The sequence below is a fragment of the Gopherus flavomarginatus genome, chromosome 2, assembly GCF_025201925.1.
Source record: "Gopherus flavomarginatus isolate rGopFla2 chromosome 2, rGopFla2.mat.asm, whole genome shotgun sequence".
In the NCBI taxonomy this organism is placed as follows: Eukaryota; Metazoa; Chordata; order Testudines; family Testudinidae; genus Gopherus; species Gopherus flavomarginatus.
Window position 1 is genome coordinate 265,185,555 of NC_066618.1, and position 23,252 is coordinate 265,208,806.

At 46.1% G+C, this 23,252-nt stretch overlaps 1 protein-coding gene across 47 annotated transcripts in view; it reads left to right on the forward strand.

Annotated features, from left to right (window-relative positions):
- Nucleotides 1-23,252, forward strand: part of RIMS2 (regulating synaptic membrane exocytosis 2) — an 885,358-nt gene that overhangs the window by 785,917 nt on the left and 76,189 nt on the right. For all 47 annotated transcript variants that reach the window (XM_050940563.1, XM_050940562.1, XM_050940560.1 and 44 more), the window contains one exon: nucleotides 13,506-13,747. In XM_050940563.1, the coding sequence (XP_050796520.1) occupies nucleotides 13,506-13,747 (242 nt within the window). The remainder of the gene's footprint in view (nucleotides 1-13,505; nucleotides 13,748-23,252) is intronic.

Below are 23,252 nucleotides of genomic sequence, written 5' to 3' on the forward strand. Positions count from 1 at the left end.
AACTCTGTGAGGGCTGAATGGCCATGCAGTCCTGAAAGAGACCTTTTATCTCTAGAGGGAGCTGATGCAGGAGCCAAACTACTCCTGCAACCTCCACTCAGACTGGCCAGTCACAGCCTTACTTGGAGGCATAGTTCTCCCGCTCCCAGTGCCCCCTCAAGCCCACAATGTACACACTTCTCATGCCTAAGAGTATGGGAGCAGAAGTGGGGGGCTGAACACACTGCTAACTGGGAGACTGTAAAAGGTACAGGCGCCTTCCACTCTTCCTGCCCATCAGGACTCAAAGGACTGTTTTGCTCCCTGCCATTCTGACAAAATATAATCTCTCCCTGTGGGGGTTGGCAGGCATTTTATGCAGATTTGAAAGCATGTACTGATTCTCAGATAAAGCCTTATTAACATGGATTTAAAGTTTGTACATATCAATAACTTAAGGGTAAAAACATTATACTGGTCTTGCAATTATTCCCAAACAAGTATTACCAATCCAGGAAAATCAAAGATAAGGTTAAATTCAAAAGAAATCCAAACATGTTAAAGTATAGAAATATATATACAAAGCACCCAAACAATCTTAACCCTGACCTAAACAATGCCATGCAATAACCACACATTTATGATTAGTGCACAACAGTATCTGTAGTTCTAGATAGATTAAACCGATATTTAAAGACACTATATTTTTCCATTTCCTACCCCACCCCCACCCCCCGCTCACCTGATTTTCTCACTACAAGTCAGAGTTAAAGTTGTTTGGTTGCATTTATATATCATAACATGTTTTGATTTCTTTTAAATTTAACCTTAACTCTGAATGTCCTGAGTTTGTAATACTTGTGTTTGGGAATAGCTATTTTTGGTAGTGGAAAATGTACAATTCAGGCAAATAATTACAAAAATCTACTGGTAAAAACTGAATATGTCCTACATTTTGTGACCCAAGTAAACTTTCAAAATTACTAATTTTTACTTTTCACACAATGGAAATTTTGAGATTTTACACACAGTTCAGAAGCTGAAGCCTTATGCTTCCAGTTCCTAGGTACCTAATTGTAGTGAACTAGCGGACTTTTCTAATATGTAGTTCTTTAATAATGAGTACAGTACTCTGTGTCTAATGGAATTATAGTAACTTTGTTTGACAGCCTTGTTTAAGCACCTTGCTACAGCTTTATTTAATGGGGATGACTGTCTGAACCTCTTTCATTTAGGGGAACTGAAGAGCTCAGCCTAAGGATTAGCAATGGCATATTTCTGAGTCATGCAGGAGCATTCACTGCTGTACATATTTTGTGAGTAAACAGAAGACTTTAGTTGGGAGTGCTACCACTCTAGGACCTTTCTTTTCCCCAGCATTACATTCATGTATTAAATAATGCAATTTTTATATGCTACTTGGAAATTAACTGTTTTTATCACACAATTTGAATATTTTTCCCTAAAAGTTTATAATTGATAAATGGCACCACAGGTTGTAAGTACCACTTTCTGAGTCCTGCAAGGATTTTACTGTAAGGTAGTCATGAAGATAGTTGTTCTTCCCATTATCAATCTTCTCTGATCTTACAGGGATTTTATCATGCAGATGATGCTGACACTGAGCATTACTTCATGTGGACTGGAATTGTCCCTCTGTGTTGTAACCCCTAAAGATGTCCAAGATAGACACAGTTGGGTTCTCATAACAGTTGACAGGACAGTTTTTAAGAGAATATGCTGCCATAGTTGAAAGACCCTGGTAGTAGACAACCACTTCTTTCCCTCCCTATCCCACCCCATTCCAACTCCTGTTAAGTTTCTGTTCAGTTCTTGGAGGACACTTTACATATGTGCTGAACCTGGAATGGCCTTTTGAGACAACAGCCCTGTTTCCTCTCAGGGCAAGTCACACTTGGCACCAACAATAGAATTCTGAGTAGGATACTGCAAGTTAACACTCAGAATTTCTTAAGCCTACCGTGGGATTTTCCTGTGTAGGATATGGCTTGGCCCTGAGCTTTTAGCTCAGGGGTAAGCAACCTTTTGGCCCTAGGGTTACACTGGATACAGAAATTGTATGGCAGGCCAGATAGGGAAGGCTGTGGGAAGGCTGGCTCCTGCCCCCATCCAGCCCCCCAGAACCCCTACCCCCATTCAACCCCTCTGCTCCCTACCCCTGACTGCCCCTTGGAACTCCTGCATCCTATCCAAACACTCCTGCTCTTTGACCCCTGACCATCCCCCCAGGACGCCTGTCCCCTATCCAATCACCCCTGCTCCCCACCCCCTGACCACCCCTCTGTGGCCCCCCACCCCCTATCCAACCCTCCCTGCACTCTCTGCCCTACGTTACCTGTGGGGGTGAGGGAAAAGGAGGCTCAGTCCTTTCCCTGTGCATTTCCCCTGCTCATTTGGCTGTTCTCCAAGGCAGTCAGGCAGGGCTCACTCCCGGCCTGAGCTTGGCTGCTGGGGACAGGGGCCAAGCATGCTGGGGTGGAGGGGGGCCCTGGCTTGCTCTGCCCCTGTCTCCCACCAGCAGGGCTCAGGCCCCTTGACTGCCCCCTGAACCTCCCCTGCTCCTTGCCCCTACCCCCCAGAACACCCCCTGTTCCCCACCCCCTGACTGCGCCACAATGGAGCAGCAGGTCTGGCGGTGTTATAGCCATGCCACCTGGCTGGAGCTGCAGCCACGCTGCCCAGGTGCTGGGGGGAACTATGACTGCGAGGGAGGCAAGAAGGGAGGGCAGCAGAAGGGCTAGCCTCCGCCCCACCGTGCTGCTGGGGAGTTGGGCTGGCTCCTCTGGTCACTAGCAGGAGCTTGGGGGCCAGAGGGAAGGGTCCTGTGGGCCAGATGTGGCCCACAAGCCGTAGTTTGTCCCCCCTCTGTTTTAGCTGCTCCTTCCTACTTAATCTCCATTTCTTATGTAATTTAGAGAGGCAGCAGCCTCTCCATAGCTAAGGTTGCAGCCAAGTCTTACTTGAAGGCTGATTATGGAGGCTTTTTGCAGTTAAAAAATAAAAAACCCTCATTGCTTCATAATCTCCTGGTGTAAATCTCATTGGAAATTAAAAGCCTCAGAGATGGCTCTTTATTCTCCTAAATTGCCTAACATTTCTATGGCTCCTTTTTTGTACCAACTTGTTTGACAATCTGGACTAATGGGTATCCCTCCTGTTTTATAGACTTGCTAAACTGAGTGACCAGTCACTGGCCTCCAGAAAAAAATTTCCTCATCCCACAGGTGTATTTCCTCTACAAACTAGCTCCTGCACTTTCCTCTGCTTAAGCACTGCCTGGGCTCCAGGTAGAGACCTTTGCCTCCTCATGTAGCAATCAGCCAAATGACAGAAAGTTATAGGTCCCCAAATTTCTTCAGTGGAAGGTTCTTGGTGCCAAATTTTATGCCCCCTTTCATTTTCCCTTGAGACCATGTGGAAGAAGCCCAGTCTCAGTCTCCCTTCACTCTTATAACAAAGGCCATAGCAGTGCTGGCAGACCATCAGGCTCATCTCAGGCCCTGGGTTTTGTGTCCACCCTCCTATGCTCACCTCATCAGGCAGCTAATGTTGGGACCTCAGGCTCCTGCTTCTCCTCCTACTTCAGGGCAGACAATGTATTCCAAACTGTTCTGGTCCTCAGCAACCTCGCTCCCTCTTCAGGGTGAGTGGTGCATTAAAGGGGCCTTACTGTTTATTTGCTGAGCAGCCTGACAGGTTTCAGTACACCAACCTTTCTCTTTCTGCAGGGACAGAGCACCTCTACTGGCACCTCAGGGACAGTCACCCATAAAAATGTTTCTCTCAGGCTCAGTTCATGTGAGCACTCCAGTTCTACCTCCCTTTGGTGGGGCAACAGGGAACATTGTCTGAGGCCCTTACTCCTAAAGCATGGGCCTTCAGTTGAGAGAGAGTGAATTTCAAGCAATAAGAATTTTTTTTTCTGAAGGAGTTTTACTCTGAGATCTTAGACGCTTAGACAGCTTGACCCATTAAGGATAAGACTTATCTTACTAATGAGGCTACCCTGTCTCCATACAGTTACTCATCACCTCTTTTAATTGTCTGATTCATCCTCCATTCCTCAATCAGACACTGTAAATGTAAGTCAGGATCAAAAAGGAAAAGCTCTGTAATTTGCAAATTCTGTCTCTTCTCACACCCTGTATCCCTTGACTTCCCCCCAAAAGAAAATATCTTCTTCATCTTCTATCATCTTGCTCCTCAAAAGAGCCTGACCTTGTTGGATTCTTCAGTTCTGATTTGTGTTCATTAATCACATCATATTGATTCTCAAATAAGCTTCCCAGTCCTTGAAAAGGACTCAAGAGTTCACAGAAGGATGAGAAGTAGCATTTCCTTGATACTGAAGGGGAATATGTTTACTCTTCCCCCAAAACTTGGCCAAGATAATCACAGAGATTTGCAGTGATCAAGATTCCCCACCTCTTAATCTTCATATATTTCCTATGTTCCTTTTGCTAATAAACCCACTTAATTACTTGATCCTGGGCCACTTATGACTTATCCTTGGAATCTTTGGGATGGAGATGCCTGATGTTCATTCTTCCTTCCCCTGTAGTTATCATGTTGAAGTGAGTAGCTAGCCCACCTCCTTATTCAAGGAGCCAGATCAGTGAAGGCGGCACTCTCTAAAACTGTCAAGAGACTGGTTATTGTCCTTCCTCTTCCCAATCCGGCTGGCACCCTGAGGTAGATGAAGTCTGACTCTGCTTTTATAGGCATCATCATTGAGGGAAGAGTTTTTCTAAAATGGGGAACCCTGCTCATTAGGGGATTGGGTTTCCCTGACCTCAGGCCCACTAACAGACCCCACTATCTCTGTGGTATATCTAGGCATAGAAGAGGCAGATCTGCTCTGAAAGTCAGCAAAATTGTTTTGTTCTTCTTCGAGTGCTTGCTCATATCGATTCCAATTAGGTGTGCGCGCGCTGCGTGCACGTTCGTTGGAAGATTTTTACCTTAGCAACACTCGGTGAGTCAGCTGGGCGCCCCCTGGGGTGGCGCCGCTATGGCACTGAGTATATACCCCTGCCGACCCATCCGCTCCTCAGTTCCTTCTTACCGCCTGTGTCAGTCATTGGAACAGTGGAGCGCGGCTTAGCTGATCTCCACCTCCCTAGCTATTCACTCGTTCTAATACTTATTGTGTATATAGTTTATTCTCTATAGTTCTAATTAATACTTTTAATACCTTTTTGTAAACGTAGTTAGTGTATATAGTTCAGAGGGTTGGAGATTAGCCCTTTCCCTGACCTGGTGCTCAGGCCCATGCCTGGCTCACCGGGTTTCAAACCGTTCTCGGCTTGCCGCAGTCCGATGCCCACAGGAGACCCTCATGACTCTTGCCTCAAGTGCTTGCAGACAAGTGCCGGATCTGCAAATCCTTCAAGCTGCAGACAAAAAAGGAGCGGGACTTTCACCTCAAGCAGCTCCTAATAGAGGCAGCCTTCACTCCTCCACCTTCAGCACTGGGTGCCAGTCAGTCCGCACCGGGGAGAAGTGCCTCATCGGCACCAGAGCGCACCGACACCACGAAGGCATCTCGGCACTAACCGGCACCGGCCCAGAAACCTGCCCGGCACCGCTCCCTCTCCCTGTGAGCCAAGAAGCTGAAAGCTCCTGCGGCTTCACTATCTGCACCACAGTCTGACCAGCAGCCTAAGTCGAGCCGCCCGGCACCAGTAGCTGCCGCAGCACTGACAATCTCAGCACCGTTGATTCCAGCCTCGCAAGGGCCGTCGAGTCCGGTGCCTGACAGCTCCCCAGCGCATGCCTCAGTAGAGCTCATCATTCCCACCATGCCAGAGACATTCTCTACGGCGAGGGAACTGATTGCATTAGCGGAGTCCACCCTGCCTCAACCCCCAGCACCGCTGGTTCAGGTTATTCAATCAACAGGCAAGCTTGCCATAGTAAGACTGTCCTCGATCGGCACTGCCAAGAGGCACCACTCAAGATCAAGGTCCCACCAGCGTTCTCGATCTCGGCACCAATCCCGGTCCCGACGCCGCTCGCAGTCCCAGTACCGATCTCCTTCTCGGTACCGGTCGTACTCGTAGCACCACTTGAGATCCCGCTCGCCAGCCCAATAGTCCAGCTGCCGATCCAGCTCTCGGCACCGTTCTTGCCGCAGCCGCTCTCACCATAGAGCTTCAAGATCCCGGTCATCCTCCCGGCACCGCGCCGGTCGCAGGTCCCGGTCCTACTCCCAGTACCGGTACGGAACCCGGTACCACTCTCCGGTGCGGCACGGAGAACAGTTCGCTGGATGCAGGGCTCCTCCCCAAGCGGTCTCCACTCCGCCATGACCATCGCGGCATGCATCTGTCTCATCGCACGCCGATAGTGCTGCCTACGGGGGTTCGGACGTACACAGCCGAGTTCTACATGAGGCTCCAGGTCCAGACCAAGGTCCTCAACAGTGGTCCTTTTGGACGCCTTGGGCATATCACCAGACCCAAGGTCAATCCACGGTACCATCACGCTCCACCCTGTCGGAACATCGCCAACCGGAGGCCACTGTTAGCCACCCCCCTCCAGCGGCTACAGATGGATCTCCTTTGGCACCAGACCCTCAGGTCCTCCCAGACCCTGACATGCCTCCTGATCACGAGTCCATACATGAGCCACTTGTCCCTGGTCTGTCATCTTCCTCTTCCCCAGATGAGGCAGTAGCCGGGACATCCTCTTCGGACCTGCCCCCTATTGACCTCCGAGCTCACCAGGACCTTCTGAGCTGAGTTGCCTTAAATATCAATCTACAGGTAGAGAAAGTCCCGGAAGTTGAAGACCCTGTGATAGACATCCTGTCGGCGGATGCGCCAACTCGTGTGGCTTTACCATTCATCCGCTCCATTCAAGCCAAAGCGGACACCATCTGGCAATCCCCAGCGTCTATCCCTCCCACGGCCAGAGGGGTGGAGCAAAAGTACATGTTGCCCTCCAAAGGGTGTGAGTACTTATATACCCACCCTCCCTCATGCTCTCTGATGGTCCAATCCGTGAATGAGCGGGAACGCCATGGCCAGCAAGCCCCCGCCCCAAAATCAAGGGAGGCTAGATGTATGGACCTGTTGGGACGTAAAGTCTACTCTGCGGGGGGCCTCCAACTCAGGGTGGCGAACCAACAGGCCCTGCTTAGCAGATATAATTATATTACCTGGCAGGCGGTGGGCAAGTTCACTGAACTGCTCCCACAGGACTCCCGCCAGGAATTCCAAGTCCTTCTGGAGGAAGGAAAGAAAGTTACATGGACCTCCCTCCAGGCCTCACTCGATGCTGCTGATTCGGCGGCCAGAACTGTGGCCTCCGGAATCACAATGAGATGGATATCGTGGCTGCAAGTGTCAGGCCTACCTCCTGAACTGCAGCACACCACCCAAGACCTGCCATTTGAAGGCCAGGACCTCTTCTATCAGAAAACGGACCCTAGGCTGCAGAGTCTCAAGGACAATCGGGTGATTATGCGTTCCCTCGGGATGCATACCCCACAGACCCAGCCAAGGTCCTTCCATAGCCAGCCTCAGCGCCCTTATCCCCCACCCAGGCCACGACAAGACTTTGGCAGAAGGCACGGTCGTCGTAACCGCAGACAGCAGTCTGGACCCCAAGGGAGCCACAATAACGGTCCCGCCAAACCAACAACGGGCCCCAAACTGAACTTTTGAAGATGCACCCGAGAGCAGAGCACCAGTCCTTCCCCAGGATCCTTTTCAGTTTTGCAGCCACCTTTCCTCCTTCCTCCCTGCATGGACCCAATTAACCTCGGATCATTGGGTCCTATGCACAGTAGAATTTGGATACCACCTCCAATTCATTTCGCCCCCTCCCTTCCACCCCCTTTCCCCATCCCTCTTCAGGGACCCCTCTCACGAGCAATTCCTCTGGCAAGAGGTTCGAACGCTCCTCTTGATCGGAGCTATAGAGGAGGTACCGGAGGAATTAAGGGACAAGGGTTTTTATTCCTGATACTTCCTAATCCCCAAGGCAAAAGGAGGCCTCTGGCCTATCCTGGACCTGCTAGGACTCAACATGTTCATGAAAAAGTTGAAGTTCCACATGGTATCCCTGGGGACCATCATCCCATCCCTGGATCCCGGAGACTGGTACACTGCTCTTGACATGAAGGACGCATATTTCCACATCGCCATTTACCCTCCGCACAGACGGTACCTACGGTTTATGGTGAACCGCCAACATTTTCAATTTGTGGTCCTTCCATTTGGCCTCTCTACAGCGCCTCGCGTGTTCATGAAGTGTATGGCTGTAGTGGCCACCTCCCTCCGTTGTCGTTGAATACATGTCTCTCCTTACCTAGACAACTGGCTTATTCGAGGGACCTCCGAGGCCCAAGTCACCAGGCATGTGGGCATTATCAAGGACCTATTCAGCCAATTAGGCCTGATGATCAGTCTAGAAAAATCTACTCTAGTGCCCACACAAAGAATAGAGTTTATTGGGGCCATTCTAGACTCCAAACTCGCAAGAGCGTGCTTACCACTACCCTAATTTCAGGTAATAGTTTCAATTATAAAAAGCCTCCAAGGCTTTCCGACAACCTCGGCTCACAACTGTCTCAGCCTCCTCGGTCACATGGCCACATGTACCTTTGTAACCAAGCACGCCAAACTACGCCTGCATTCCCTTCAAACCTGGCTCGCCTCAGTTTACCACCCAAGCAGAGATGCCATAGACATAGTGGTCACCATTCCTCAGAACATTCTACACTCCCTCGACGGGTGGCTAACACCCTCCCTGGTGTGTGCACGACTGCCGTTCCATCTGATGCAGCCCTCAGTGTCCCTAATGATGGACGCATCATCTCTCGGCTGGGGGGCTCACCTAGGCCATCTTCTCATGCAAGGTCTCTGGTCATCTTGAGAGCTGGTGCTGCACATAAACGTCTGAGAGCTGAGAGCAGTCCGCCTGGCGTGCCAGGCATTCCAGCAACATCTGCAGGGTCATTGTGTTTCAGTGCTTACGGACAACACATCGGCGATGCACTACATAAACAAGCAGGGAGGGACTCGATCCTCCCCCGTTTGTCAGGAGGCCATCCAACTGTGGGAATTTTGCATAGCCCACTCAATAGACCTTGTGGCATCTTTTCTCCCAGGGGTTCGAAACACTCTGGCAGATCAACTCAGCAGATCTTTTCTGTCTCACGAGTGGTCGATTCGTCCAGACATTATACATTCTGTTTTCCGGAAGTGGGGCTTTCCCCACATAGACCTCTTCTCTTCTCGTGAGAACAGGAAATGCCAGAGATTCTGCTCCTTCCAAGGTCTCGCCCCAGGCTCGATATCGGACGCCTTCCTAATTCCATGGAAGAGCCAGCTGCTTTACGCCTTTCCACCCTTCCCATTGGTGCAGAAGGTTCTCCTAAAGCTCCGCAGGGACAAGGCTCACCTGATCCTGGTCGCCCCTGCGTGGCCCCAACAACACTGGTACACCACATTGCTCGACCTCTCGATAGCCGACCCAATCTCCCTGCCTCTTCATCAAGATCTTATAACTCAGGACCACGGCAGGCTTCACCACCCAGACCTGCAATACCTTCATCTTACAGCGTGGCTCCTGCATGGTTAACCCAATCGGAGTTACGCTGCTCTGCCTCAGTGCAAGAAGTACTCCTGGGTAGCAGAAAACCTTCCACTCGGTCTACATACTTGGCCAAGTGGAAGTGATTTTCCTGCTGGTGTCAAACACTGAATGCCATACCCACGGAGGTTTCCATTCCCACTATACTGGACTACCTCTGGTATCTTAAACAGCAAGGTCTCGCTACTTCTTCATTGAGAGTGCACTTGGCGGCTATTTCTACTTTCCACCCAGGAGAAAGGTAGTCACTCTGTCTTCTCCCACCCTATGGTTTCAAGTTTCCTCAAGGGTCTGGAGCGTCTATATCCCCTAGTATGCCGCCCCACCCCTTCCTGGGACCTCAACCTGGTCCTGACGAGGCTTACGTCTCCTCCATTTGAGCCATTGGCAACCTGCTCGCTCCTATATCTGTCACAGAAAACAGCCTTTCTTGTAGCCATCACATCGACTAGAAGAGTCTCTGAGCTTCGGGTTCTGATGGTGGACCCACCGTATACAGTGTTCCACAAAGACAAGGTGCTGTTGCGTCCACATCCAGCGTTCCTCCCCAAAATAGTTTCAGCCTTCCATCTCAATCAAGACATATTCCTCCCGGTCTTCTTTCCTAAACCGCATGCGTCCCGTCGGGAGCAGCAGTTACATTCCCTCGACGTCCGTAGGGTGCTTGCCTTTTATATTGACTGGACGAAGCCCTTCCGCAAAACGCCCCAATTCTTCATTGCAGTGGCAGACCGGATGAAAGGCCTACCCATCTCTTCTCAGAGGATTTCGTCCTGGGTAACGGCGTGCATCCATACTTGCTATGATCTAGCTCATATTTCTCTGGGTCATATTACCGCACATTCTACCAGGGCTCAGGCCTCATCAGCCGCCTTCTTAGCTCGAGTACCTATCCAGGAGATATGTCGAGCAGCTACTTGGTCTTCAGTGCACACCTTTGCTTCCCATTGTGCCTTGGTGCAACAATCCAGAAATGATGCAGCCTTCGGCTCAACCGTTCTGCATTCTGCAATATCTCACTCCGACCCCACCGCCTAGGTAAGGCTTGGGATTCACCTAATTGGAATCGATATGAGCAAGCACTCAAAGAAGAAAAGACGGTTACTCACCTTTGTAACCGTTGTTCTTTGAGATGTGTTGCTCATATCCATTCCAAAACCCACCCTCCTTCCCCACTGTCAGAGTAGCCGGCAAGAAGGAACTGAGGAGCGAATGGGTCGGCAGGGGTATATAATCAGTGCCATAGCAGCGCCACGCCAGGGGCGCCCAGCCGGCCCACCGAGTGTTGCTAGGGTAAAAGTCTTCCGACGAACCTGCATGCGGCGCGCGCACACCTAATTGGAATGGATATGAGCAACACATCTCGAAGAACAACAGTTACAAAGGTGAGTAACCGTCTTTTTTTCTCACAATTAAACATATTCAAGTATGCAGTATTTTTCCAGATGTTTGCACTTTACTATTTATAGATAGTGCCCAGGGATGCCTAGTTAGGCCACTATTGCAGATTAGCTTGTAGAATAGGTACCCAAACGTAATAACAGACTTCCAGTAATGTGAACTGACGTACCAATTGCTTTGTTCATGCTGGATTTTTTGCTTCTCCAGGGAGAGGGGAACAGACTCAGTCACTCAGTACAGTGGAAACTATATTTGTGTGAGTGTATAATAATGGAAGAATGTGTGTGCTCTGGAGGGCACACATAGACTCAGTGAATATGTTTATAACAGTGTAACATCTACTGTGGGAACTGCAAGAAGCAAAGATGCCATCACTGCTTTTTCAAATGGATGTGGAACAAAATAACTATGGGCCTGTGCAGGGTCACAAGTGAGAGAGTCACAGCATTACCCCATGTAGGGGTGAGGACATTTGCAGCCCCAGTGTTAACCCCAAAGGCAGTAAGAGGTAAGGTTATGGCCCCAGTCCTCCTCTGCACTAACCAACAGAGCTGACTGGCTCTACAGAGAGCACATGCTGGATCCTCCTGAAGTGGATCAACTCTCCTTGAATAGCGGGAGCTCCAGGAGGATTGACTACTTAGGACTGTGGCTAAAAGCCACACTGGAGCCCTCTGCTGGTGGAAATCACTCACTCCCTATCTCAGTTCTGTGTTCAAAACAAACAAACAAAAAGCCTTTGTTAATCTTTGTGGCGTCACTATTTGTAAGTAAAACTGTGTTAATTATTTTCCTTGCCTCACTAAAATATTCCACTTTGTTCTAGTTTTACTATCCAGCCTTGTGTCTAAAGCAGAGTTACCAAGAGTAGGTGCCATACCAAATCGAACTAATAAAGGGCCAAATCCTGTGCACGGAGTTCCCATGGAAATCAACATGGAGACCTTGTAGCAGCAGGCTCAAAGTTAACACAAAAGTGCAGTACTGTAAAGTGTTCCATAGATTTCTTTCTTTCTGAAGGGAGAACTTTAACTTTTTCCCAAACCATCCACATCATACATCTCAGACAGTCCTTTTTCAGCAAATGGTATAACACTGATCTATGTAGCGCTCACATCATGATTCATGGAACACTTATAGGTGAGCATGGAGCTGCATCTGTCACACTGCTTTGTCATTTACCAATTTTCAAGTTGTGATACTACATGTTAGTTGACCCCTAGTCACAGATGATTAGGGTTTCCAGAGGATTTTTTGACTAAGTAAACTAAACAAACAAAAATAAACACCCACCTGTGACTCCAGCAAAAAGAAGTAGCCATCTGCACCCTGCTGTGCAGCCACTTTGTGTCTTTCTGTGTAGGATGTTTCTTTAGTGTAAGTAATAAATTTGTGGATGACAGCTATGTTGTAGTGGCAGCAAACATACATAAGGAGAGAATCAAATTGCAGTGTCACCTAAGCAGTATAGTGGTAGATGCAGACAAAAATAGGAAGGTGGTACTAATAAATGTATGGCACAGCACAGATACAAAATGCAGGGGAGGAAAATAAGCAATTAGCCCTGCCCACCATGTTGAAGCAAGCTTATTTTTATTTAGTCTCTCTAATCCTGCTCTCATATTGCTTTTTCATGTAATTGTGCACCATAGTTCCTGAAAGGAAGGCGAGGGATCAGGACTCGGAGGTTGGCGAATAACTTGTTCATGATTATTGGGAAGTGACTAGGAGCAAATCTTTCTTACCAACGGGTCTGCACTGTGAAATGGTTTGGGAATCACTGATCTGAGAGGATGATCACTTGCAATTATAAGATAATATAAATAAATGTCAATATAGTGCAAATAAGTTTTAGAATCAAGAAAAAGCCTACTCAGGAAAGAGCATCCAGTGCAAAAAACTACTCATCTACTCAGGGATTCTGCAGCACTAGATTTTTAGTTCAGAAAAACGACATTACAGATGACACTTTTGATGCTTTATTTGCTTTGCCTCTTTTGCCTGGCTTAGGCAAACTTTGCTTAACTGATTTGCAGAATCTGCCTAGTGGCAGACCGGAGGAACAGATGTGTGTAATTTGACTGGCCAAGAGTTAAACATGGAAAGGAAATACTGAACTAATAAATTGTATATTAAATATGAAAATACATGATGTTTTCCCTACATTTACAAATGGTATACAAGTGTATTTATCATTATGCTATATGTAGATAATGTACTTTTAAGAACTTTCATAAATAGAAGGAAAACCTTTTAATTAAAAAAAAAGTTTAACAAGTGAATTCTGTGGTTAAAGAGAGAAAACCAATGAAGTGCTAGCAGAAATTTGACAATTAAAGTTGTTCCTCTCTACCTCTAACAAAAGCAAAACCCCACCTGTGTGAATTAGCTGCTTTGCCCCTACAATCTCCCAAAACTTTTCATCTGAAACCTGTCCTTTTCTGTCTTCCCCTTTTCACTCTTCTGTTGTCTACATTGTTTGTCCATCCATCGGCTGACAGTGTCTTTACATCCAAAATGCAAAGCAAACAGATGGGCGCCTCAGGAAAGAACATGACTAAGAGCACCAGCATCGGCGGGGACATGTACACACTAGAGAAGAATGATGGCAGCCAGTCTGACACAGCAGTGGGCACTGTGGGCACTAGTGGCAAAAAACGACGCTCCAGCATCGGCGCAAAGATGGTAGCGATTGTGGGTCTGTCACGAAAAAGCCGCAGCACTTCTCAACTCAGCCAAACTGGTAGGAATCAGATTTATTTCTTCAATACTTTGTGATTTAAATATATATAATATGTATATATTACAATTTAGTCATTTGAATGTAATGCTGAAGTTTCCTAATTGACAATATTCTAGGGGAAAAGAGGAGAGTGGGAACTTTTTACCTGGCTGAACATTTACCATACTGGTTTGTTTCTTTAGCAAAGATCCTCCTACAGATTGGACTGTGGCTTGTGTTTTTATGCTTACTAGAGCACACCTAATGCAATAATCCCTTCCTTCTCAGGAACCAATGTGAGCTGTTATGCTTATGTTTTGGGAGTTGTTATTAATGATTTGTGAAGGATCACTGAAATGCAGTTGCAGAATTGTTTGTCATTTGTTATAAACATTCTTTGTATATTTCAGTACTCGTTTTCTCACTTTTGAACACTCAAAATTTATTTGATGTGAAATAGTTTTAATTACCAAGATGGTATCTTATATTTTATTAGATTAGTATAACCATTGTATTGCTCAATACTTCCCTTCTTTTCAATTTGCAAACATGTTTGTCATTGGTAGAAATCTTCCGCATTGCTTTTTACATTTACTAGTAAAAATTCAATACTGAAATGTTCTACATAAACAGAGATAGAGTTATTTTCTGACTTAATACCAGGACATCCAGAATCAGTGTTAGGTACTTTGTTTATTTCATGCCTTACATCTGGAAAAAAAAAATCACTCATGTATGATTCACTCTGAAAAGCTGTCATTAGCAATTAAGGAAGTTGAGTAAAACTAATATTTCTTACAAAGGAAATTGGATATTTTATATTTAAACGTGTGTCTGTGTGTGGTATGCAGTGTATATTGTATGCTCATTAATATTCATACAAAAGTAGTGTGTTATGTTGGTATGTGATTTATACTAAATACAGTAAAAAACAGCTCACTCTCTTCTGTTCATACATGCCTGGAGAAATTATTATTTATTATTTGTATTATGGTAGCACCTAGGATTCCCAACTGAGATCAGGCCCCCATTGTACTAAGCACTGTTTTGACATGGAATTAGAGACAGTCTCTGCCCTGAAGAGTTCATAATCTAAACAGAAATTACAGACAAAGGGAAGGAGAGAAGGAATATAACATATATACAGAGTGAACAATGGAATGATTTCCAGGTGTCACAATTTGTTGTTGTTTTGTCAACTTTTTTGGGTGGTGTTTTGTTAGGAGGGGATTAGCTGAATTGAGAAAGAGAGAACAAATGAATTGAGAGGGGACAATGAAGGGAGGGGTTAGGAAAAAACAGAATAAGGGGGAGGAGAGGAGCATGGAGTGAGGTTTAATGAAGAGACTGTGTGGGTTGGGAGGCTGTTGTACCAAACAGCCCAGTCACCAGAGGGAAAAAATATTCAGAGTGAAAGCTGTAAAAACAGTCATACACTGGTGACATCATCAGCATCCTAAGGTCCCTGCTGCAGTTAGTTGTCTCAGCTCTTGCCAGTTCAGTTTCTGGCTGCAGAAACTGCAGAGCTTTCTGCTGCTTCTCTCTTCCCCAAGCTCACATGCCTGAGTGGGAAGGGATGGGGTTACATAGGGCTTGCTGCCACCTTATGGAAGCTCTTCCTTGCACAATTCTGGGAAACCTCTAACTGGGTGTGCAGTTTGCCCATGGCTAGATGCATGTGCACCTAGACATGGTGTACAAGCAAATGAAGGATTTGCACATGCAATAATGTTCTTGTAATGTAAATGTGCAGATGTGTGTGGATTTCAGAGCTGAAAATAAGGTGCTATATGATTAGGGATAGTCTCCCTTACTAGGAGAGGCATCAAATGATTTCAAGGTGGACGTTCAGTTCATAATACATTGTTCTTTAGAAGAGTCAGAAGATTGCCATAGCCCGGATCCACAGTAAGACAGGATCAGACTAAATATCATGTTGAGATATTTATGTGGCATAATATTTTTAATATGTAGAATCTCCATCACTACTTTTTAAGATCAGTTTGTCGCTATTTTGTATCCTGTAGTTATAAACAAAAACTAGGGGTACAATTTTCCGAGTTGCCTCATTGAAGTAGTAGCCTAACTGACATTGATTTTCCTGGACTGAGAAGCAGGTGGTATTTTAAATAATTCACAAATATAAACAAATTCATTTCATTTTCACAGTAATGGCAGACAGGCAGACTTTTCCTATCTGTCTATATTTTCCCATGTGTCTTCTGCTATACCTATTTCTATGTGGGCACTGACGATGATAGATCTTTACTGGATAAGAAGTAGGACTGCTAGGATGTATGTTTATTTGATTAATTCCAAATAACAGGTTTCAATAGATGAACAATAATTACTTTAACTCTGTAACCTTATGGAGTGAGGGCCTAAGTTAAGAACAGAGTGTTAAGCTTTTAAAATTTAATTTATTTACAGGTACTTGTAAGTTCCATCTATTTTATCCACTGGGTCATTTTCCAGTCTTTAGACTATAAGCTCCTTGATACTGGGGCCATGGCATTTAGTGTAGTTGTACAATAGCTAAAAGACCTAATGACAAAACACCAAATATGCTGTAAAGTACTTGTAAGTAGATTTTAGTATAACTAGGAAGTAATGGATACAATTAAAATAGCAAAGCACTATCATGATATGGAAACTGCCTGAAATAAAGGGAGTAGGAAATTAATTTCCAGCAATACCAACATAGTTCAATGGGTATCATGCTTAAGTCATCAGCTAAGCGTCTCTTAAATTGGTATGTCAAGGCTGAAACAACAATTATGAAATAACAACACAGCATTTGTTGAAATTACCATCACACTTACAAGTACTTAACTTTTACTGTCCGAAACATGTTGGCAAATTTAAGTCGTTACATAGCGGTAGGTTAGTGTCACTATTAAATTGCCTTCTGGTGCCTCCAAGTTATATGTTGTAGTTGTCTTTTGTTTATATTTAATGACTAAAAACTGTGACAGAATGTGGCTTTGTTTAAAAAGCTGAGTACATCTCATGACTGTTTTTGTGGCTATGAGTCAAACAGCCTGTAAATTCATAATATAATTCCATAAAAGAGCTAATTTCTATTCTCATTTGTATTTAACTTCATGTTACAGACAAACTGAATGCATTCTTTGTTGTTAGGAGATGTGGAATTGGGAAATTTTGACTCTAGGGATGAATAAATTAATGTACTCTGTATTCTGATCTTTAACATTTGTTTAATGTATTCAAATATTTTTGTTATAGTGTTTTTTTAAGTCCCAAAATTGTGTTAGATACACATGAAAAGTCTCTGCCCTGAAAAGATTAATTCACCAAGACATAATAAGTGAGTGAACAGTTCCACAAGAGGGGAGAAAAGAGGGCAAGGAGACAATAACAATATCATATTGCTACTCGATAAAGCATGTACACATCATAATCTTTATGGTTCTGGGGTTTGTGTGTGTGTGCACGTGCGCGTGCATGCTAATAGGCTTTATGGCAGATGTAAGTACTCAGGAAGGCTTTGAATATGGCAAGACAGGTGGCTTCATGAATAGGTTGGAGAAGGGCATTCCAAGCATGGAAGAAAGCACAGAGATGTCTGAGGTTGGCAAGACTACATCGTAGGTTGAGTGGAGATGGCAGGGGGCAACATTAAAGTAGATCAGGTCTAGGATGTATGGCCATGAAGGTAAAGCAATCAGAGAGTACTGAATTTGATTTTAAACATTTTATTATTTTTAGTTTTCAGGTGACTTTTCAGTACTCTGAAAGGTGCTATCTTGATAGTTTGACAGCACTGGAAACCAAGATCCTATCTCCACAGAACAAATACAACACAGGGACTATGCTTCTTCATACTCCCCTACTTCAGATATATTCTAAAAATCCACCTTCAGTCATGAAAGGACATATCTATCAATAGGCTACTTTGATCCTTGACCTTTTTGCTGGGATTGTCAACCAAAGTGCCAGATGTGAATTGAACTAAATACATCAGAGGACATTGCAAAGCGTAGTGATCCTGTAGTAGATTTACAATGATTTTGTAATAGCGATGTTGCAGTAAGTTTACAATAGGACAATTCAGTTTTTTCTTGGTTTCCAATTTATCTATTTTGAATAAATGAATTGTTTCTATCTAATCAATATGTGATGTCATCTATGTCTTTATACCACATCCATCCCCATAGTATCTGAGTGCTTAATAATAATGAAATTAATTCTCTCCTGTGGAGTACCACTTCCCAAAGTCTGAAGTTGGATTTAGCCCTGTAATAACCTTAGTCCCAGTTTTGGACCTTAGCGTCCAAAATATGGGGGTTAGCATGAAAACCTCCAAGCTTAGCCACCAGCCTGGACCTGGTACCTGCTGCCACCACCCAAAAAATTAGAGTGTTTTGGGGCACTCTGGTCCCTCTGAAAAACCTTCCCTGGGGACCCCAAGACCCAAATCCCTTGAGTCTCACAACCAAGGGAAATAATCCTTTTTCCCTTCCCCCCTCCAGGTGCTCCTGGAGAGATACACAGACACAAGCTCTGTGAAACTACACAGAGGGACTCCCCCTCTCCGTTCCCAATCCTGGAAACAAAAGTACTTTCCTATTTCCCCAGAGGGAATGCAAAATCAGGCTAGCGATCCAACACACAAATCTCCCCTTGATTTCTTCCTCCCACCAATTCCCTGGTGAGTACAGACTCAATTTCCCTGAAGTAAAGAAAAACTCCAACAGGTCTTAAAAGAAAGCTTTATATAAAAAAAAAGAAAAATAAGTACAAATGTTCTTTCTGTATTAAGATGATACAACACAGGGTCAATTGCTTAAAAGAATATTGAATAAACAGCCTTATTCCAAAAGAATACAAATCAAAGCACTCCAGCACTTATATTCATGCAAATACCAAAGAAAAGAAACCATATAACTTACTATCTGATTTCTTTGTCCTTACACTTGGAAACAGAAGACTAGAAAATAGAAACTACTTCTCCAAAGCTCAGAGAAAGCAGGCAGCCAGAAAACAAAGACACAGACACTCAAATCCCTCCACCCAAAGTTGAAAAAATCCGGTTTCCTGATTGGTCCTCTGGTCAGGTGCTTCAGGTGAAAGAGACATTAACCCTTAGCTATCTGTTTATGACACGCCCCCCAAATTGCAGACAGTGGGGAAGCTCACTGGCGGCGATTTCCTTCTAGAACTTGAAAATAAACAGATTAATACAACACATACACCTTTACATATACTCCTAAGTATATAACTAACAGACTTCTACATTTTAAGAACACTTTTTAACTACTGAATTTTGGGAAACTCTCACGGGAGAGTGCATCAGCAACTTTATTAGAAGCTCCTGTGATGTGTTGAATTTCAAAATCAAAATCTTGGAGAGCTAAACTCCAACGAAGAAGTTTCTTGTTGTTCCCCTTGGCAGTATGAAGCCACTTTAGTGCAGCATGGTCAGTTTGTAGTTGGAACCGCCGTCCCCAAACATATGGGCGTAGCTTTTCCAGGGCATACACAATGGCATAGCATTCCTTTTCACTGACTGACCAGTGACTTTCCCTCTCAGACAGTTTCTTGCTGAGAAACACGACAGGATGGAAGTTGTGATCTGTTGCTTCCTGCATGAGCACTGCTCCTATACCACGCTCAGATGCATCTGTGGTTACTAGGAATGGCTTGTCAAAATCCGGGGCCCTGAGCACAGGGTCAGACATGAGCGTTGCCTTAAGTTGGGTAAAGGCCTTTTGACACTCATCAGTCCACTTAACTGCATTTGGCTGGGTCTTTTTGGTCAGGTCGGTCAGTGGGGCAGCGATTTGGCTGTAGTGTGGTACAAATCGCCTGTAGTATCCGGCCAAGCCTAAGAAGGATTGGACCTGTTTCTTTGACCTTGGGACAGGCCACTTTTGGATAGCATCCACCTTGGCCTGTAGGGGGTTTATGGTTCCTCGACCCACCTGGTGACCCAGGTAAGTCACTCTGTTTTGGCCTATTTGACACTTTTTGGCCTTAACAGTTAGTCCTGCCTGCCTGATGCGCTCAAAGACCTTTTCCAGGTGTAGTAGGTGTTCGGGCCAGGAGTCTGAAAAAATGGCCACATCATCGAGGTAGGCAACTGCAAATTCTCCCAGTCCAGCTAGTAGACCATCTACCAGCCTTTGGAAGGTGGCGGGTGCATTACGAAGGCCGAAAGGAAGGACATTGAATTCATACACCCCCGCATGGGTGACGAATGCTGACCTCTCCTTGGCAGGTTCATCTAGCGGTACTTGCCAGTACCCCTTGGTTAAGTCTATTGTAGAGATGAACTGGGCACGTCCCAACTTTTCCAATAGCTCATCGGTACGTGGCATTGGATAGTTGTCCGGACGAGTTACAGCATTTAGCTTACGGTAGTCCACGCAAAAGCGTATTTCCCCATCTGGTTTGGGTACCAGAACCACTGGAGATGCCCTTGCACTGGTAGATGGGCGGATTATACCCATCTGTAGCATGTTCTGGATCTCCCGTTCTATAGCAGCTTGGGCATGAGGAGACACTCGGTAAGGTGGGGTTCTGATTGGGTGAGCATTACCTGTATCAATGGAGTGGTATGCCCGTTCAGTCCGTCCTGGGGTGGCTGAGAACAATGGGGCGAAGCTAGTGCACAGCTCCTTGATTTGTTGCCGCTGCAGACGTTCCAGGGTGGTTGAGAGGTTCACCTCTTCCACGCCACCGTCTTTTTTCCCGTCGTAGTAGACACCGTCAGGCCACTCAGCATCCTCTCCCTGGACTGTAAACTGACAAACCTGTAAGTCTCTGGAATAGAAAGGCTTGAGAGAATTAACATGGTACACTTTAGGCTTTAGTGAGGAATTGGGAAATGCTATGAGGTAGTTTACAGCTCCCAGGCGCTCTTGGACCGTGAATGGCCCTTCCCATGATGCTTCCATCTTATGGGCCTGTTGCGCCTTCAAGACCATAACCTGGTCTCCTACCTTGAAGGACCGATCTCTGGCATGTCTGTCATACCAGGCCTTTTGCTCTTCTTGAGCATCCTTTAGGTTCTCTCTAGCAAGGGCTAAAGAGTGTCGGAGGGTGCTTTGTAGGTTGCTTACAAAGTCCAGAATGTTAGTTCCTGGAGAAGGCGTAAACCCCTCCCATTGCTGCTTCACCAACTGTAATGGCCCCTTAACCTCGTGACCATACACAAGTTTAAATGGTGAAAACCCTAAACTGGGATGTGGTACAGCCCTGTAGGCAAACAGCAACTGCTGCAACACTAGGTCCCAATTATTGGAGAATTCGTTGATGAATTTTCGTATCATGGCCCCCACAGTTCCATTGAACCTTTCCACCAGGCCATTGGTTTGATGGTGGTACGGGGTGGCAACCAAGTGATTCACCCCATGAGTTTCCCACAGTTTTTCCATGGTCCCTGCCAGGAAATTAGACCCTGAATCTGTAAGGATGTCAGAGGGCCAACCTACCCTGGCAAAGATGTCTGTTAGGGCCAGGCACACAGTGTTAGCCCTGGTGTTGCCTAGAGCGACTGCTTCTGGCCATCGGGTAGCAAAGTCCACTAAAGTCAGTACGTACTGCTTTCCTCTGGGCGTCTTTTTTGGGAAAGGGCCCAGAATATCCACAGCTACTCGCTGAAATGGGACCTCAATTATGGGGAGTGGCTGGAGAGGGGCCTTGACCTGGTCTTGAGGCTTACCCACTCTTTGGCATACCTTACAAGACCGGACATACTTGGCAACGTCCTTGCCCATTCCCTCCCAGTGGAAGGACTTCCCCAACCGGTCCTTGGTTCTGTTCACCCCAGCATGGCCACTGGGATGATCATGGGCTAAGCTTAAGAGCTTCCCCCGGTACTTAGTTGGAACCACCAACTGTTTTTGCGGCTGCCATTCTTCCCGGTGTCCACCAGAAAGAATTTCCTTGTATAAAAGTCCTTGGTCTATAACAAACCGGGATCGATTAGAAGAGCTGAGAGGCGGTGGGGTGCTCCGTGCCGCCGCCCAAGCTTTCTGAAGGCTGTCATCCGCTTCCTGCTCAGTCTGGAACTGTTCCCTTGAGTCTGGGGTCACCAGTTCTTCCTCAGACTGTGGACTTGGGCTTGGTCCCTCTGGAAGCGATGTAGGTGATGGGGTTGTTTTCGTTGCTGGTGAACCGCTCTCCGCTGGTGCACCTGAGGGTATTTCAGGCTCTGGCTGAGCCTTTTGGGTATGGCTGTCTGTTGCTTCTGCCAGTTTTGGCTTGCTGGCGCCCTCTGGCGTTGAGTTTGAAGATGTAGTTGCACTTGCTGGTGCGGGTTGCTGTTCCAGTTCCGGGCCTGGGACTGGAGATGCTGTGGCTGTTTCAGTGGTAGGCATGGAATCCGGGTCCTTTACCTCTGTCTGGGTCTCTGGTAACACAGACAGGGCCTCTGTGGACGGTTCAGGAACAGGAATGGGTCTGGAAGCTTGCCTGGTTTGGCTACGTGTAACCATTCCCACTCTCTTGGCCCGCCTCACCTGGTTGGCCAAGTCTTCCCCCAGTAGCATGGGGATAGGATAATTGTCATAGACTGCAAAAGTTCACATTCCTGACCAGCCTTTGTACTGGACAGGCAGTTGAGCTGTAGGCAAGTCTACAGCTTGTGACATGAAGGGGTAAATTGTAACTTTGGCCTTTGGGTTGATGAATTTGGGGTCAACGAAGGATTGGTGGATAGCTGACACTTGTGCCCCCGTGTCTCTCCACGCAGTAACCTTCTTTCCGCCCACTCTCAAATTTTCCCTTCGCTCCAAGGGTATTTGAGAGGCATCCGGGCCTGGGGATCTTTGGTGTGATGGTGGTGTAATGAATTGCACTCGCATGGTGTTCTTGGGACACTTGGCCTTGATATGTCCCAGTTCATTACACTTAAAGCATCTTCCATCTGATGGGTCACTGGGCCGAGGTGAGTTACTGGAGACTGGTGAGGTTGAAGGGTAGGGTATCTGTGGCTTTACTTGGGTGGTATGTGGGGTCTTTGGCTGTCCTCGGTTGTAGGGTTTATGGTCTGTGTGCCCCCTGGGGTAATCGTTCCCCTTGACAGTAGCTTTCTTGCTTTCTGCCAGTTCCATCCATTTGGCTCCAATCTCCCCCGCCTTAGCGATATTTTTGGGGTTTTCATTTTGTATGTACCGCGTGATGTTTTTAGGAACACCATCCAAGAACTGCTTCATTTGTATGAGGAGGTTTAGTTTTTTTAAGGTTTGAATGTTGTTTTCTGTTAGCCAGGCCTCATAGTTTTTTGCAATGTAGTAGGCGTGTTTGGGAAATGACACCTCTGGTTTTTACTTTTGGGTTTTGAAGCACCGACGGGCATGATTTGGGGTTATTCCCATCCTGTATTTGGCCTTGGTTAGAAAAAGTTTATAGTTATTTATTTGGTGCTTAGGCATTTTAGCTGCCACCTTTGCTAAAGGTTTACTGAGCTGTGACCTTAATTTTACCATGTACTGGTTTTTGGGAATGCTGTACCCAAGACAGGCTTTTTTAAAATTTTTTAAGAAGGCCTTGGTGTCAT